We start from the raw sequence: 16,306 nt of genomic DNA, 5'->3' as shown, positions 1-16,306 counted from the left end.
AGAGAACCCATGCACCTCACTGCCCCCACCCCCCAGTAGCCCCTTCCACAAATCTGAATGTTTACACACACCAGCCCAGCCAGGCACATTCATTTATGAAGATGGCATGGAAATCCTGCCCTATTTCCTCCTCCTGCCAAGCCTTGGACCCAGCCCCCCTCCTCTATCCAACCGGGAGGCATCTCCTTCCTCGGTGGAGCTGGACATCGTGGCCAGACAAGCTGGTCCCTCTGCCCCTGATTCATGCTGCTCCTCGACTTTCCTGCCCTCTGCTTTGCGTCTCTGTGTTTTCGGGGGAATTTGAAGGCTGGCTTTGTAACTTCCTGTCACAGCTGCCTCAAACCCTTCGGCTCGTCTCCCTTCGCCACAACCCAGCATCCTTTGAAAGCCAGCTTGGAATGAAACCTTGCTAGCTTTAAAGTCACCCCAGCAGGCCAGAGACCCCTTGGCCCTCAGGGGGGGGGGATTTCTTCCTGAGCGTTGGCAGGCAGGCAAGGCGGCATGCTGGTGATCTGAAGCCCCTGTTTCCCTCTCGCTGCACAGGAGCTGCTGCGGATGGCAGAGAGAGAGAGAAACAGCAGCCCTGGCACTCCCCCAACCAGCTCCTCTCTGGATGAATCCGGGCACCCTTTGGGCTCCCCCCTTGGCGTCTGTGCCCGTGCAGGTGAGCCAAAATACCGCTGCGGCCACAGCAGGATCCTCCTGCAGGAAGACTTGCAGAATCTCTGCAGGAATCCCTCTTACACAGCCTGCCTGACCTGGATTATACGGTGAGTCTTTTTTGCAGAGGGAGGCCACGTGATGGGGGGGGGGGAGGGAATTGAGATGGCAGTCAGGTGCAGTAGGAAAAGAGGAGGGAGAACGAAACTTGGGGGGCGGAAATAGGCAGGGGGAGAGGCACAGGGCGCTCTCCCAGGCGGTCAAACTGTAGAGTCAGGGCCAATCATTATGAATGGAGAGCTAGCCTATCCGTCCAGGATGCCTATCCTGATTAAGAGGCGGAGGAAAGATTTCCTCCATGCCTTACATCATTGTCATCATCCTCAAGCCCAGGACTGGACTCCTAACAGCTGCTCTGCCTCCTGGAAAAGCATTCAGTCCTAGAAGCATCGGTTCTCTTCTGCCTCTTTGGGCGAAGAGAGACCCTCTCACCTCACTCTCCCTCTGCTAGGCCATGGGGAGGGAAATCAAGGTGGATTTAGATGCTGGGGGAAGTGAGGCTGCTGTGGGGTGGGGAGAAAAATAGAAGGGTCTTGTTACCCTAAAGCCAAGCTGCGTCCTACCCCCAAATCCTGGCAGGCTGGACATTTGGGGGCCAATGGTACTAAGAGGCAAGGCAGGCTGGGGGGGAAAATTCAGAGATCCATAAGAAGGCCCCCCAGTTTGAGAACCCAGATGCAGGCATCAAATGCCAGGTGATGCTCTGCGCTAAAGATCTCAATAGGCTCCTCTTTCTTCTATATTCGGTGCTAGGACTACAGTTCCCATTTATTTACCCATTTAGTTTATTGCAGCCCATCCAATAAAATCTTAGGATAACCTCTTAAAGGCCAACCAATGTTTTGTTCTGTTTTCGCACACGTCATAGAAACGCGCACAGTTTTGCTGCACCATTTTCTCTGCATAGAAAGTATGGCTTCCTCTCTACTTTACTCTCATAGCAACCCTGGGAAGTGGATTAAACTGGATTAGACTAGGGGAAAGAAAACAAAACAGGCTTTACGGGTGAACTGGAACGTGTGCCTTTGCATCTCCCATCCTCGTCCAAAGCACTGTCTGCTTTTCCATGGTTGTGGCTGCCATTCCCTCTTCGTGGAAGGAAAACCAGTTGAGCAAAAATGATCTCTTCAGACTTTTCAACTGCTCTGCTTTCTTGAGCCATGGATATGCTGAACAAGAGGTTCCTCCCCATCCCTTGCTCTTCAAACTCTAGCTGAGGATGCCCCAAAGAGTTCCTTATAAGTGTCCCAGCCCAGGAGAAAGATTTCAAGATGCATAATATTAGAGAGTCGGTTTGATCTAGTGGTTAAAGTGCTGGATTAGAAGCCAGGAGACCATGAGTTCTAGTCCTCCCATAAGGATAAAATCCAGCTGGGTGACTCTGGGCCAGTCCCTCTCAAACCAAATCTTACAAAGTTGATGTGGGGAAAATGGGAAGAGGGACTCTTAAGTGTGGTGCCTTGAGTTTTCAAACAATAAAGGCAAGTTATAAAAATAGGGAAGATCTCTGCTCTAGACATTCTCGCTATTCAGAGTCTCAGCGATTCTGAAGTTTTAGTTTGAAAATGTGTGAACCTTTTGGTATCAGTTTTAGTCTTGAAGCCTGCAGATGCCTGCATGGACCTGAAGGATTTTCCCCACCTCCAACGGCTAAAATAAGTGTGAATTCTTTTAACCAAAGTGACCTTAAGCTAATTTGGCCTTTGAAAGATTCCAATTAAAATCTTTTTGGGACCATTTTCATTTTCTTCTTCTTTTTCCTTTCCACTCAGAAACAGTAGCAACCCCATTTGTCAGGGTTGTAAGGCAGAAGATTCTGGTCTTGCCGGGGAAGAAAATTTACTCTCTGAAGAAAAGGTATGTCACTTCCATTGACCTTAGCAATGGTTAATTATCTGTAAACTGCACAGGTTAGAGTTGAAAAACAGGGAATATGAACAAAGGGTGTTAAAAAGACTTTCATTAAACCACCCTGTACTAAGATTATTTCCACTGTTGTGTCAAGACAAAGCAATTTAGTTGGGGGGAAAAAAATGAACCCCAAGCGATTCAACAACATCAGGAGATTTCAAGATGGGCTGCTTTTCTGGGTGAAAATGTCTCTCTTTATCAAACAACAGCAAGTCAAAATGTAAAGGCTACTGTAGTTCCTCCCGAGTCCATTTCACATGTTTACAGAAACAATGAGCAAACAGACTCAGTGTATGAGTTTACTAAGCCGAGGAGTTGCAGAGTACCAGTGAAATGATCCTGTTAACTCCTCCATTCGCACAGTGGTCCTTTTGCCACATGTAACCCCGTGAGCTACTAAGCCAGCCAAATCTCTTTGCCTGTGGTTGCGAAAGTACACAAGCACATAGGCCAGTGAGAGATCACCATTTGGAGAATATAGAATCCCACCCACTTCTCCTAAGAAACACCTAGTATCTCAGGAGCCTTTGCAGCATTAAAAGATGAGCCAATGGTGCAAGTCAATCCGTATCTGGGTGTGTTCCATGCTGGCATGTCTTGATGGTAGGTTCAATCATGGAGAGGGTTTCTTCTTCAGCTGCTCTTTCTTAAAAACTCTTTTTCTTAGCAGACAAAACTGTGTATCTGGGTTAGGCATTGTCATGACATCGTTAGCTGGGTGGAGTGATTCATTCCATGCACGGCTGGATTTGTTTTGGGCTAAACTGAACTATTTAGGGGCTACTTTTGACATCGCACTAACCCTCTCAATGTCTAGTTAAGCATGTTGTGGTAGGAATGGGGTCATTCAGTAAAAGCAAGTCAGTTATCTGAAGAGGAATCCTAACATTTCCCCATGTGGGGAAGCTAATATGTAGCTCACATCAGAAATACTTGCCTGTAATGTTACCCAAATGTATTTAGCATACAAAACATTAACAAACGTCTGGCTTAAGATATTGGACTGGGTTAGTTTGTCCTTTTTTTCCCCTCTAAAATTTATAAACAGCCTTCAGAGCCAACTGGAAAATCAACAATGAGCAATAAGCACCCTAACTTGGCAAAATTCAAAGGTAAAGTGTTTTAGCCAAATTCCATACTTACTTTTCTCTCTCTCTCGAACGGATTCAGCACTGATTTTCAGATCAGCTTTCAAGCAACGGTTGAAATTGTCTTCCTGGGACAATTTAGGACATCAAAAACACACTAAAACCAAGTGCCTCTTTAGTTTGAAAATTTTAAGAAATCCCAATTAAAGTCTCCATCAACCGTTTGCCTGGCATAGTTAATTGAACCGCGTGGGTGCCAGTACAAATTATTTTTCTTTACTGGAATTGATTAGTCTTTCAACGAAGCTGTTTGCTGCCTGTTAAAAGCAACTTCCTTTGAGGTTGTTTTGGACTGAAGGAATAAAACAGCAGGCAGGCATTGGGTAAAATCTGGGCTTGGATGCATTACAGGGTTTATCTTTCCACATCTGACTATTCTAAAATCATGTTCTTTCTGAAAATGGTTTTGCAATTTTCTTGGAAATGTTACGGTTTGGGTAAGCTCTTATAAAAAGTCAAGGGTGGGGAGGGAACCTTTGACATTCCCTCTAATTGCACAGGGTGAATTGATTAGGTACCATTAGAGAACTGACATAATGTCATGGTTAAATGCAGTGCTGGGAACAAGCAAAATCCAGGTTTGAGAGTCTCTTCAGCCATGGAATGCATTGAGTGGCTTTGGGCCAATAACTCTTAGCCCAGGCAACTTCACAAAGTCCTTTTTAAGATGAGTGTAGTGAGGTCTTCTGCATGTGTGGTGCCTTGAACTCTTAGAGAAAAGGTGGTTGATAAATGCAATAATACATTAACTGAATAAAAAAATGTGCCTGAGTCTAAGAGGACTTGCCTTGTAGCTGCAAAAGATGAGAAGCTATCTAAAACGAAAAAGGAGGGGGTAACCCTAATTCAGTACAGCCAACATGCTTTATACATGGGTTTAAAAAAACACTTTTTAAGATGCTAATCCCTCACTCTCGATGGCCAAATCTGTCTATTTCATTTCTTCCCACATTCAATTCCTTTTTAAACGTTGCACTTTGCCACGTACTCATTTAAAAGCGCTTGACAAAACTCCCTCCCATCCCTAGTGAATTCAGTAGTGGGACCGATTAAGGAGATTAAAAACGTCCTGCTGGATGAAACTAGAGCTGGGTCCATTTCATTTCAGCACCCATCTTGCAAACGATGGTTGCAATCCCAGCCGTTGCAGTTCCTAAACCCAGGTTTAGAACTTAGCAAGTTTTGTAAACCCAGCTCCTCGTGCTTTCGCTCAGTGCACCATAGCTAAGGAAATAATGGTGTTGCAAGATTTAGACCTGCTGTCATTGTGTGCGTGTCCTTCTTCACTTCCAGGGTCTTAGCGCAGCTGCCATTAACAAGGAGGTTCCGGGATCTGCGGTGCATTGTGGGATACCAAGATGCAGCTGGATGGGCGCCATGACCAATTTGGAAGTAAGGGAGGAGGCGTGTTGGCTGGGGGCTGGCTAACCGCATGGTGAGAAAGGATGGAATGGATACGGGATGCGAACCAGCTGGATCACAGAGCATCTCAACCCACTTCTAAGGGATGCAATTGTCATGAAGCTCAGAGATGGCTAAGGAAAAGATTCAACTCTCAGATAGGGAGATGTTCTCACAGGGGTGTCCACAGTCAAAAAGTCAAGATGGTGGCCACACATGCCATCAAAACCCTGCCCCTTTTTATGCACACTTTTTTCACCCCCTTCCCCGCAGACATCCTCAGGTTCCCATAAAAATTAAAATCCCTTTCCCCGGGGGTAACGTTTTTAAAAACACTTGTCTTGCAGGATCATCGGCGCGTGTGCGAATATGTCCTGGTCAACTATGGTCAGGCAGCGATGTGCAGGATGTCGATGGATCCAAACGCTGGCAATATCCCCGGGACATCCAAGAACGAACACCAGGTCCCGCCATAAAATTTGTCTGACTTTTTTGGCCCATCTTTAGACAAGTTTAGGTGTGAATTCCATGGGATGGCAGGAAAACGTTGGAGGCTTGGGCCTGTTATGTTATTGGGAAAAAAGGCATTTTCCAAAAAAACGTTTAAAATGTGAAAAATTCTTCAGCTGAAGGAAATCTTCATTTTACTGCCATCTATTCGATTTCACATACCCAACATAAAGCCCAGGGTGGTTGTCTCTTCCCTGTTCCCAGCAAATACACACAATCACAGACACACACCCACTGATCTGCTGGCTTTGATTGGCTAGCTGGCAACTTTTATTTCTTAATTATTACTCTTCTATCCCATTTTTCTCCTGATAGCGCAAGGTAGAAGTTTGATGGTTGGGAGGGCAGGAAAATCTCTTCTTCACCACAACCCTGTGAGGTCATTTGGCCTCGTATGTAGCAGCTGATTCAAAATCACCCAGTGTCTTTCCACGGCACAGGGCGGATTTGAACTTGGATAGCCCCAGTCTCTTCGTTTAAATATATATATTGTTGCAAAACAGACATAACACTTTATATTATTTCAGTGCAGTAGCATTTGTACAGTACAGACTAAAGATGATTAACACTCCAATGTTTAGATATCTTAGACCATTGCAGATAGAAAAAAGAGTATTATATCAGTATTAACTATGACTTTAAATGTCCCTCTGAAGAGGCATAAGATTATTCAGTTTTTTCATCCAGAACTGCATATAACTAGAAAGAAATTCTGCAAATTACATCAAAATATTCGTTGTACAGTAAGGGTTTCTTCCTTAAGCTGATTACTTAGTATTAAGGTCTTCCCTGTATTGTTACTTATTATTATTGATGCATGTTAAAAAACAAAAGAAAACAAAGTCTTTTTAAAAATACATTCATTATTATCATTTTTTGCTTTGCCCCAATCCCTACCCCCCCCCCATACATCTGGCTTTGTGGAGCAATTCGATACAGCAGTTCCGTCCCATTAAGGCTTCCCTTTCTGTTTTTGCCGTCGTTTTAGTCGCACGACAATGGTGAAAGAGATGGGTTTCTGCATGTTTTCCCAGGATACTTTGCTCCCTGTCTAGGTCTGCCAAAGTCGTAGGAAGACTAACGAGGAACAAGCACTGTCCCCCACTATCTTGCCATCTAACATTTTTCCTGGCTGGGCGCCTGAGCTTTGTACAAAAAGCCGGACGCAAAATCCTTTCACGGCTCACGCTTTCCTCCCAGCCCAAGAAAAATGTTATTTCTCAAGTTGGCGGGACTTTGAAAGGGATGTCCCCTCCCCTCCTGTCGGTCAACAGCTTTCTATTTTGAAAATCTACTGAAAGTTGATCCGGTCAGAGTATTTCAGAACGACGATGTTGGAGGCTGGAGGAAAGTGCACTGAGAACATCCTGCAGAGGGGCGCTGATCACTCATCTTGTATGTTTGGGACGTACTCCTCCACCTTCCCAGTCTATGTCCACCAGGTTGAGTGTGTGTGTGTGTGTGTGTGTGTGTGTGTGTGTGTGAAATCCAAAAGATCTCATTGGGACAGCTCCATGAAATGCATATTCCCCTCATCACAGCTCCAGTGGTAAAAAATAGGGCTTTCCATGGGAGTGGGACATAGCATGTTTTACACCAAGGGTGCAGATGTAAAATTGAAATCGATACTAAAAGTGCATAGGATTACAGTACAGGGAACACCTTCTTCTCTAATAACCCACCTAATCCTATCCTGCCCTGATGTTTTTAAGTAGGGTTAGGATTAGGGAACAGTTATGAAAATCTACATTTTAATTTAATATGTTTACATCTCTATTTTACATCTTTATCTCTATAACTCTGTCTGTTATCTGTCTGTCTGTCTGTCTGTCTATCATCCATCCATCCATCCATCCATCCATCCATCCATCCATCCATCCATCCATCCATCTATCTATCTATCTATCTATCTATCTATCTATCTATCTATCTATCTATCTATCTTTCTTCTTCTGTCTCTCTTTCTCTCCCCACGCACCCACCCTCCTCTCTCATCTCTCTCTTTCCCTCTCTCTCAATTTTTCCCAATCCTTTCCTGAGTAGAATCCTTCAGGACTTTCCTCCAGCGATGAAGACTGCCGATTCTCCAGCATTGGATGCCTGTTCAAGGTAGGGCCGGGAAGCCACGGGCAGCAGTAGCTCTGCCAAGGTGCGGAGACTCCAGCTGGTGCCCTAGATGGATGCCAGGCTGAGAGCTGCCAAACGGGAGCAAAGGGCAGAGTCTTTCTCCTTTCGAGGGTGCCCTGTTCCTTCCCAATAGGGAAACGCAGGGGATCAAAGAGTGCATGAGAAAAACGCTGCAGGAAGACATCTGTTGCTGCTGCTCCAGTACGTCAAGCACCTGAAGGCCAGTTCTTCCCCAAGAGGCAGTCAGCCCAGCTCACCTTTAATAGATGCCAAGCTTTGGATGAATGGCCCTCTCAGCCTGCAGATTCAAGATCCTGGGGGAGACAGCCCCTTCTCTGCATTGCCGGTGGAGGAGGGGGAGGTGAGCTGGTGCACGCTCTTGAGGAGAGTGAAGAGGGTCTCTTGGCTGGAGAGCAAGCTGCAGGTCTTTGAGAACATCACGTCTGTGCTGAGCAAGGAGATGACTACATCCCGCCAGAAGATCTTGGCCTTCCGGGGACAGAGGGGCCTTGACCAAGATATGATTCGCGGCTTAGAGCTGAAGGTAAGTCTGCAGAAAGGCAGTGGTGAGGTTGGTCCATCACAGTGAGCCACGATGTTGTTTCACCGGGATAACAATGAGTCTGCACATAAGACTCAGCCATAAGCCCCACCTGCAAGGTTGGTGGACTTGCCAAGCCAAAGCCCCATTCGGCTGAGCCCAGCCAATGGAGTAAACCCTGATTAAGCAAACCAGGGATTTGCACAGTTAACCTCTGCCAGGCCACACAAGTGCCCTTGAATGAAGTGCCCAAAAAGAATGAACTTTTCTTCTCTCCAAGATTGCCGATCTCCAGCGATGCCTGGTGCAGAAAGATGCCACCCTTACTAGATTGGAGAAGCGACTTCACTCCTCTGAGCAAGCTTCTTATGATGGTGTCTTCCTCTGGAAAATTACAGATATACACCAGAAATGCTATGAAGCCATATGTGGGAAGATCAACAGCTTCCAGTCCCCTGGTGAGCCTCTATATCAAAACCAGCCTCCTTTACACTGAACCATTCTATGTGGTTCAACTGTTAGTTACGGGAGGGAGTAAAAATCCAGGGCATCTGGAGGGCACCGGGTTGAGAAGGTTGGTTTAGAAATGGTGTCAGTGTTAGGAACACGCAAGCTTGAAACGTGAAGAAGACTTTGAACCTCACGCAGCATCTCTCTGCTGTTCATTAAAGTTGCTCCTCTTTTTTGAGCGTTTTGAGTTGCTAGGTGCAACTTCGGGCCAGTTGTAGAGAATAAAAAGTGTAGACATTTGGACAAAGACTGCTGCTTAGCTGCAGAGGAGAGGGGACAAGTTCTTTCAATGCACTGATCGACGGATCAGTGGATTCACAATGCAGTTCTGCACTTACCTACTCAGACCTGTGCATTCATGGTAAATGGGTTAATGCTGCAGCCCAGTGGAATTACACATGAGATCCACAGTATGTTCTCCAGAATGCTTTGATAAATGTGGCTTTGTCTCTCTGTCACTTCCCCTCCCCTCCCCTCCCCTCCCCTCCCCTCCCCTCCCCTCCCCTCCCCTCTTCTCTTCTCTTCTCTTCTCTTCTCTTCTCTTCTCTTCTCTTCTCTTCTCTTCTCTTCTCTTCTCTTCTCTTCTCTTCCTCCCTTCCTCCATCTTCTCTCCCCTTCTTTCCCCTTCTCTCCTCTCCTCTCCCCTCCCAGATGAAACTGCTTCTTAATTTCCAAGTTCTCCTTGTTTTCAGCATTCTACACCTCTCGATACGGGTACAAACTGTGCATGAGGATCTATCTGAATGGAGAAGGCAGAGGCAGGGGAACACATATCTCGCTCTTCATCGTGCTTCTCAAAGGGGACTATGATGCCCTGCTCCCCTGGCCATTCACACACAAGGTAATGGAGACAAACTGTCGTTGTTGCCATGAAGAGAAATAGTAGCAAAGGAAGGACACAGATGGTGCATTGGCTACCTGGGCTTTAGCACTCCTCCATGGGTCAGCTGGAGACAGTCAGGCCAGGCTTAGGAGGGGAAGATGAAGAAAATACTGCTTACAGCTGGATGGATGAAGCCAGCAGCCATGCAGAAGAGGCCAGAGAACAATGCACCACTGCGCATTATTTACTTTCTTGATTTACAGTGAGAGGCCAAAAGCAAGGAAAGAAATAATAACAATAGCAAGTGAAACTAATAAAAATGCAGGGCAATGCACGGTAAAAAAAGTAATGTCATGAGGGCTGACTAGAGAAAACGACCCAGAACAGCTGTGGTTTTTTATACAACCCTCTACAATAAAATCCAAAGCTTCTAACAACAATAACACTTGAGCAGAACTTGGCCACATTTCTGGAAATCCTCAATGAAAAGTCAAAGTCAAAGTGTGTTGGGGTTTTCATCTGCTCATTGACCAGCTTGACATAACATACACCATAGAAAGAAAATAAGATAAAAGATAAGATAAATAAAACAGAAGGGAATAAAAAATACAATGAACATAGCCAGCATGGGAGAGACACAGCTCTTGTGACTGGCTGTGAATTCTGAGAGTTGAAGCCCCAATTTGCAGGGGGGGAGCCCGATGAAGACTACACAGGGACTGTCTTCTTCTCCAGTATATTTGATGTCACAACATCCACCAGAACCAATGAATCTTTGGGGAGGAAAAAAAAGTTTTCAAACAGGCTTGCAATCGAAATTAATCACAAAGGGATTCACTGTGGAAATGGAGGTTGATCTTCATAAACTGACGCTTGAACCAGAACAAACACAGAGTCTGATCTCCAGTATTAAAAACCCGGGAACCCTTGGAAGGGATTAAATGACGCTAAGTCCTACAAATGGCAAAACTTCCAGACGCGTTAATCGCTGCCTCTTACGTCAACGCTGCCATTTCCTTTAGATAAGAGTGAGTTTGGTGGCAGGTTTGCGGCCCAGCATATTTGGGATTCCAGAGCTACTGTACAGGATCACCCAAAGGTGAATGGCTAGCCGATCACCTGCAGAAGATGTGGGATTTTACTCAAAACTCATGAAATCCCCTAAATTAATATGACCACTCTTCCTTTTCCATTATACTTAAAGGCTGTGAAGAGACACCTTGGTAATCAGGGCTGGTACGAGGGTGAGCATCGTTGGGACCTTGCCACCTTTATAAAATTGCTCACAGCTCTTTCTTGGGAGATTCCTGATCTTGCTTCTCCCGCCCTTTGCGGTAATGATGAGAGAGTTTCCACTGTTTCCTGGCCTCTCTTTGACAGTCTCTCCCGTTCAACTCATTGGTCGAATATTTTGAGAATGGGCTCATAAAGCACAGTGTTTGCATTTCTGAGAAATGTGGAGGAGTGCAGCGTTGGGTTGGATGAGTTAGAGCTGAGGGATAGAGCTCCTGAACTTTGGACCTGAGGTCTTCCTTGCCAACAGCCTCCTTGGGGCGGACTGTGCCCACGTTGGGTTGCAAAGCAAGGGGGCTGGAGGGGGGCTCTTGTTTCATCCCCCCCACCCTTCCCTCCAGGAAGGCATTCAAATGGATTGCCCCTGGCTCTGGGATATTTTGTCCTCACGGCCTGTTCAGCCGCAGGAGTTTTCCATCTGGTGACCTTGAGATACGGGAAAAATCTGCTTTTGCTAATTGAACCAGTACACCTGTTCTGGTAGCACATTTGCTTATTGAAGATGCTTGAGAACCAAAACAAGCCCGTGCACCGGAGGGAGGTTCCCCACTTTCCCTAGCAAAAAGCTAACCTTATCCTTTTTCTCTGCTGCCTTGCAGATAACCTTCATGTTACTCAGTCAGGACAACGGAGACCATCTTGTGACAGCTCTCCATCCTGATCCCACCTCCGCCTCATTTCAGAGGCCAGGGACTGACATGAACGAGGCCAATGGCTTTGCCCGGTTTGTCCCTTTGGCCAAATTACAGTCACCGAAATACACTTATTTAAAAGAAGGCACCTTGTTCCTCAAGTGCATCGTAGAAACCAGTTCGTGAATCCCTCTTTCTGGAGCGAGGGCATAGGTAAAAGCTGGGAGCAACATTGGAAACATCTCAGGTTATGGTATAACATGGCCCGGATAAGGTCGATTCAGGGTGATCTAACCTGCATTGAAACCAGTTTGGCTCTGCACTGGAGCCAGCCGTGTGCTCCAGTTTCCTGTCTCCACCTCCTTTCCTTGAGTCCCTAGTCCTAGCCCACACTGCCTTTGTGTCATTTTTAAAAGCTGTTTTCCTTTCATTGCAAAAGTCAAACGCTGGCATGACAAGATGACAAATGTGGCTGTTTTTGTGAACATGTGAAATGCCAAGCTTTGGGTGTCGTGTGTGAGAATTGTCACGTTACATTTTTCTGTCAGGAGTGCAACTTTCAGCTCATTAATTTTTTTTTAAATTAATTGACCGGAAGCAGGGTTGTAAACCCCATTAGAAAGGTTTTAATTGGTGTACAATGGATCCTGTGTAGTTTATTTAACTGACTGATTAAACGTGCATCTGAAGAAGCAATTCCAAAACTTATTTTAAAAATACACATTTGGGTCGGAACACCTTGTAAAATGCGCGCGCCTTCTTTTATTGAGGAAGGATGTCTTAACATTTTGCTTTTAAAAAACCACGAAATTGCATTGATGTCGCTCTTGAATGTGTTTCCCAGTCGCTCTCAGCCCCTGCCTAGGATTGCTCTGCTTTGTTTTACGTCAGAAGAAAGCAATCTTTTTTCTTTCCAGCACTGCATTCCCTAAGAGGTACCGTAATCCTGCTGGAGACCACGTGATGGGTAGGGCTGAAAGAAAACAGCTGATAGAACCAGAACTCCTGTACTTTCATATCCTCCCTTCTCTTCTCCCCAAAGGTGCTCTAGAAATGGAACAGGTAACCCCTGTGGTCAGAATGCATTTGATAATAGAAAATGACAGCAGAACATGAACCCAAATTACATGACATTACTAAGGGCTGCATAAAATGAGTCCGAGGACTGGATGTGGCTCAAGGGCTGCAGGTCGCCCAGCTCTGCTGAAAATAGCAATCCCAGTCCTTGTCCCTCAATCTGCAATTTCTGCATATTAAGCATAGCTTGCAAGAATCCTTTTCAGGTCCCCTTCTGGGCTCCAACTTCCAAACCTTTGCAGAGAATGGACGAAGCCCCTCATGCCGACCTTGATATTCTGCGTTATCTGCAAGCGTTAGAAGATCTGGAATTCACCTGAGCAGAACAAAAACACTGGAATCGGACAGATATTGGGAAAGCTTATGATGAAATGGATGCTGTTGAACACAGCCTTGGCTATCGGTTGCGGTTTCCAGATTATTCTTTGCAATTATCATGGACTTGGGGCTTTGTGGGGCTTTACAGTCGCTCAAGACAGAGTTCCTGTTCCTCTTCCTTGTTTGATCAGTGGCAGAGCAGGTTCTCCGCCCCCAACCCCAGTCTGGAATGAATTATATGATGACATCTTCCAAAATGTTGTTTCCAGCCATTTTCCATGAAAGCAGCTGAACATCCAGGAGAGTTTGAAGTTCACCTCCTGGCTGTAAAGAACAGGGAGCGATAGTCATTTCCCAGAAGTTCTCTCCCGGAGATCAAGAGGAGGAGTTTGGTAGGAGGATGAAGATTAATGACTCCAGGAAAATCATCAAAGGAGCACATGTCAACTGTCAATGCCCAGGGACATGTAGGATTAAAAAGGGGTGCCATTTTTAAAGTAAGTGCAGTAAAGCCAGATCTCTAAAGAGAGATTCCTTCCCTTTATAAGATCATTACCACCAGGAGGGATTTGTATATGCACTTAAAACTAATTCCTGATATCAGAATGCTTCCACTCTAAGAATATACCCTTTATTCCAAGCTGCACTGAGAGACTTTTGAGGGTCTAGCAAAAAGTCAAAGCAGAGTCCCAAATCTGGAATCCGCCGAGGGACAATAAGACTGTAATTATCTGTTGAAAAGAAGGTTGGAAGTCCCTTACATATTTCTAATTTCTTGTTCTATCCTTTTCACTTTTTTCTCTTCTTTCTTTCCTTTTCCTTTACCTTTTATTCTGTGGAAAAACTTTTAATATAATAATAATTTTTGTAAAAAGTCTGGAACCTGCCCACCTTGCAGAAGGGGGATCTGATAGACTTCTGAACAGTAAAGCTACTCAGTGTCAACCTTTTGATAGCCTCTAGGCAAGAAAGGGATTGCTTCAGTCAAAGGCAATGTAAGGAAATCACTCCCAAGGGGAACAAAACTTGTTCTGTGTTTGCTTGGCACCCGGCTCTGCAAAAGGCATTAAGAGAGGAAGAGGGGAAGGATATGCAACGCATTTATTTATAACTATAACTGTGTCATGACTCACAATTGCTCCGTCATGACTCACAGCAGAGTTCAAGCTTTTGAAAGCCTCCTTGCAAACAGGCTGGTGAAAATATTTTTCAGGGCAGCAGGCAAAAGGAGCAGCCGGTTCTCAGGAAAGGCGTTGTTCGGTTCTTGCCTTAACCGTTAGGGCCAAAACTCAACAGGGAGGTTGCTGTAGTTTGGCAAACTGGTGGCGCTCCTGAAGATTGCTTTGCCCCAAATTAGCCCACCCCAGACCCCCGCTGAGGCGGCTGTAGTCACTACCACCCCCAACATTTGACTTCCAGCCAAAACCGGTGTTATAGTTTTGTGCCAGCTTGGCATCGTTTGGTTTGATCGAGCTTGGATTGCTGCAGACATTTCAGATCAGGGTTCTAAGGACCCACCTAGAAAATGACTGCTGTACAAACCTTGGGCACAGGTTTCCGGGTGGAAATCGAACTGCGAGGGTTGTAGTTCACACAGGATGCATAATCTTGCAGTGCTTCAGATACCTGCAGAGAAAACATGGGTTGGCATCGGTGTGTGCACAGGGGGAAACTCAAGAGCTGGCCCAATTTTAGGCAGAATGAAGGACTGATATACATCAAGGACAGGTCCATAATTTCCTGGGATCTCCTTTTCCTAGAGAACAGGCCTTCTGTGCCCTACAGCCCAGCCAAATATCTTAAACTGACTCTGCCCTACAGCCCAGCCAAGTTTCTTAAACTGACTCCCGTTGGCACTCCTTTTATGGTAAATATCTTTGAGAAACCCTCTCTTTTTAGCAATTCTTGAGGCAGGGGTTGCTTTCAAAGAGCGAAACATATCTTTGAATGGCTCCAGTAAAATAATTGCAGTGACCATTGGGCACAGCCACTGGGGCAGAAAATGTTCTGAGATGATTTATTTCAGATTAGAGGCTGAAGACAAGAGCAGGGGAGAGGAAACCTCATTCTCCAAGTATTTAAACTACCAGATGCATCAGAATGATGACTTTGGACTCAGGAATGCTTTTGTGTATGGACCCTTGTTCTGATCCAGGACAAGCAGATTGCTTTTATTGATTCCCCCCACCCACCTTTCCTCTTTTCTTTAATCCCCTGGCTTCAGGCCTGGAGGGTAGAGACTGCCTCCCTCACCGTTGCATTAAAATGTATGAGTGTCTCTGTGTTTGCATGTCATGAAAGAAAGCAAAACCTGCAGTGTTGAACAAGTTGTACTATTTCTTCCAACACTATGGAAAATTTCACTCGCTGACTGCAGAGCCTCCCCACCGCTGGAGCCAAAAGGTTGTTTATGTAGCCAAAACAGAACTATCCATGTTCCTTTGGGGATTGTCTCAAATGTTACTGACCGGCAGTTGCCAAAATGGTTTTCATCCCAGGGTGTCATAATAAAAACAGAACAGGTGTCTGGACAATTTTATTTTTTCATCCTCTCTCCTATCCGTTGTGGTCATGATGATTACATCCATTTTCTTTCCTTTCCATGATTCCAGTAAGGGCTCCTTCACAGTAGCAGTTAAAATGAAAGTGTCTGGTCTATGCACCGAACTGACCCATTGCTGGCTAAGCCCACCTCCCCAAATACTCTGAGGTTCAACACTCAGCTTAGCATGTGTGAATGAAGCTGCTCTGTTGGTAAGGGTGACGGTGCACACCGGAAACGGGTGGTTTAGCAGGGATTTTTTGCCGGGGGGTGGGGGGAGAGAGGCTGTGAACAAGGTGGGGCCCCTATTCCAAGTGTCCTGTTTCATCTCAGCCAGGCCAATAAAATACAATCTTAGGAACTGGATGGGGGGTGGGGGATACCCCTGTTTAGCCCCAGTGGTTATGGGGCCACTGCCAGCAATGAAGGAAAAAAAATAACATTGACACGGGATGCAACGAGAAGGAATTGGGGGTAGCAGCCACGGAGTTCAAATCCACCATTGCCCCCTTCCCAAAGGGGCCCGATGGCGAATTAAAGAGGAGGCGGGGAAGCAAGAAACACGAACAATTCGGGGGCTGTTTGTCCCCAGCAAGCTGGGGCTCCGAGGTATACTGCTTCTGGCCATGGAGGCTCCACCCTGCCTCCGCGCGCGGGAAAGCCTCGTCCGTAAAGCTGGCGTTCTCGGCGGAGGGGGAGAGGGCTCCCCGCCCCGCTCGGGCGAGAGGATGCAACCTAGAGGAGGAGCCGGGG

At 46.0% G+C, this 16,306-nt stretch overlaps 1 protein-coding gene across 1 annotated transcript; it reads left to right on the top strand.

Moving 5' to 3' along the window:
* Window positions 1–229: 229 nt before the first annotated feature.
* On the top strand, window positions 230–12,305 carry TRAF1 (TNF receptor associated factor 1). Its single transcript, XM_025172284.2, has 9 exons — window positions 230–770; window positions 2,493–2,577; window positions 5,073–5,171; window positions 5,528–5,644; window positions 7,734–7,799; window positions 7,951–8,361; window positions 8,639–8,816; window positions 9,561–9,709; window positions 11,584–12,305. Exons 1-9 carry the CDS (start codon window positions 556–558, stop codon window positions 11,800–11,802), a joined length of 1,539 nt encoding a protein of 512 aa, XP_025028052.1. The 5' UTR covers window positions 230–555; the 3' UTR covers window positions 11,803–12,305.
* Window positions 12,306–16,306: the final 4,001 nt, after the last annotated feature.

The sequence above is a fragment of the Python bivittatus genome, unplaced genomic scaffold (genome assembly GCF_059951505.1).
Source record: "Python bivittatus isolate LINGU-HERP-01145 unplaced genomic scaffold, Pbiv_v1 ctg000160_np1212, whole genome shotgun sequence".
In the NCBI taxonomy this organism is placed as follows: domain Eukaryota; kingdom Metazoa; phylum Chordata; class Lepidosauria; order Squamata; family Pythonidae; genus Python; species Python bivittatus.
The sequence above is the reverse complement of the archived record's forward strand: the minus strand, read 5'-3'. Positions and strand labels throughout refer to the sequence as shown.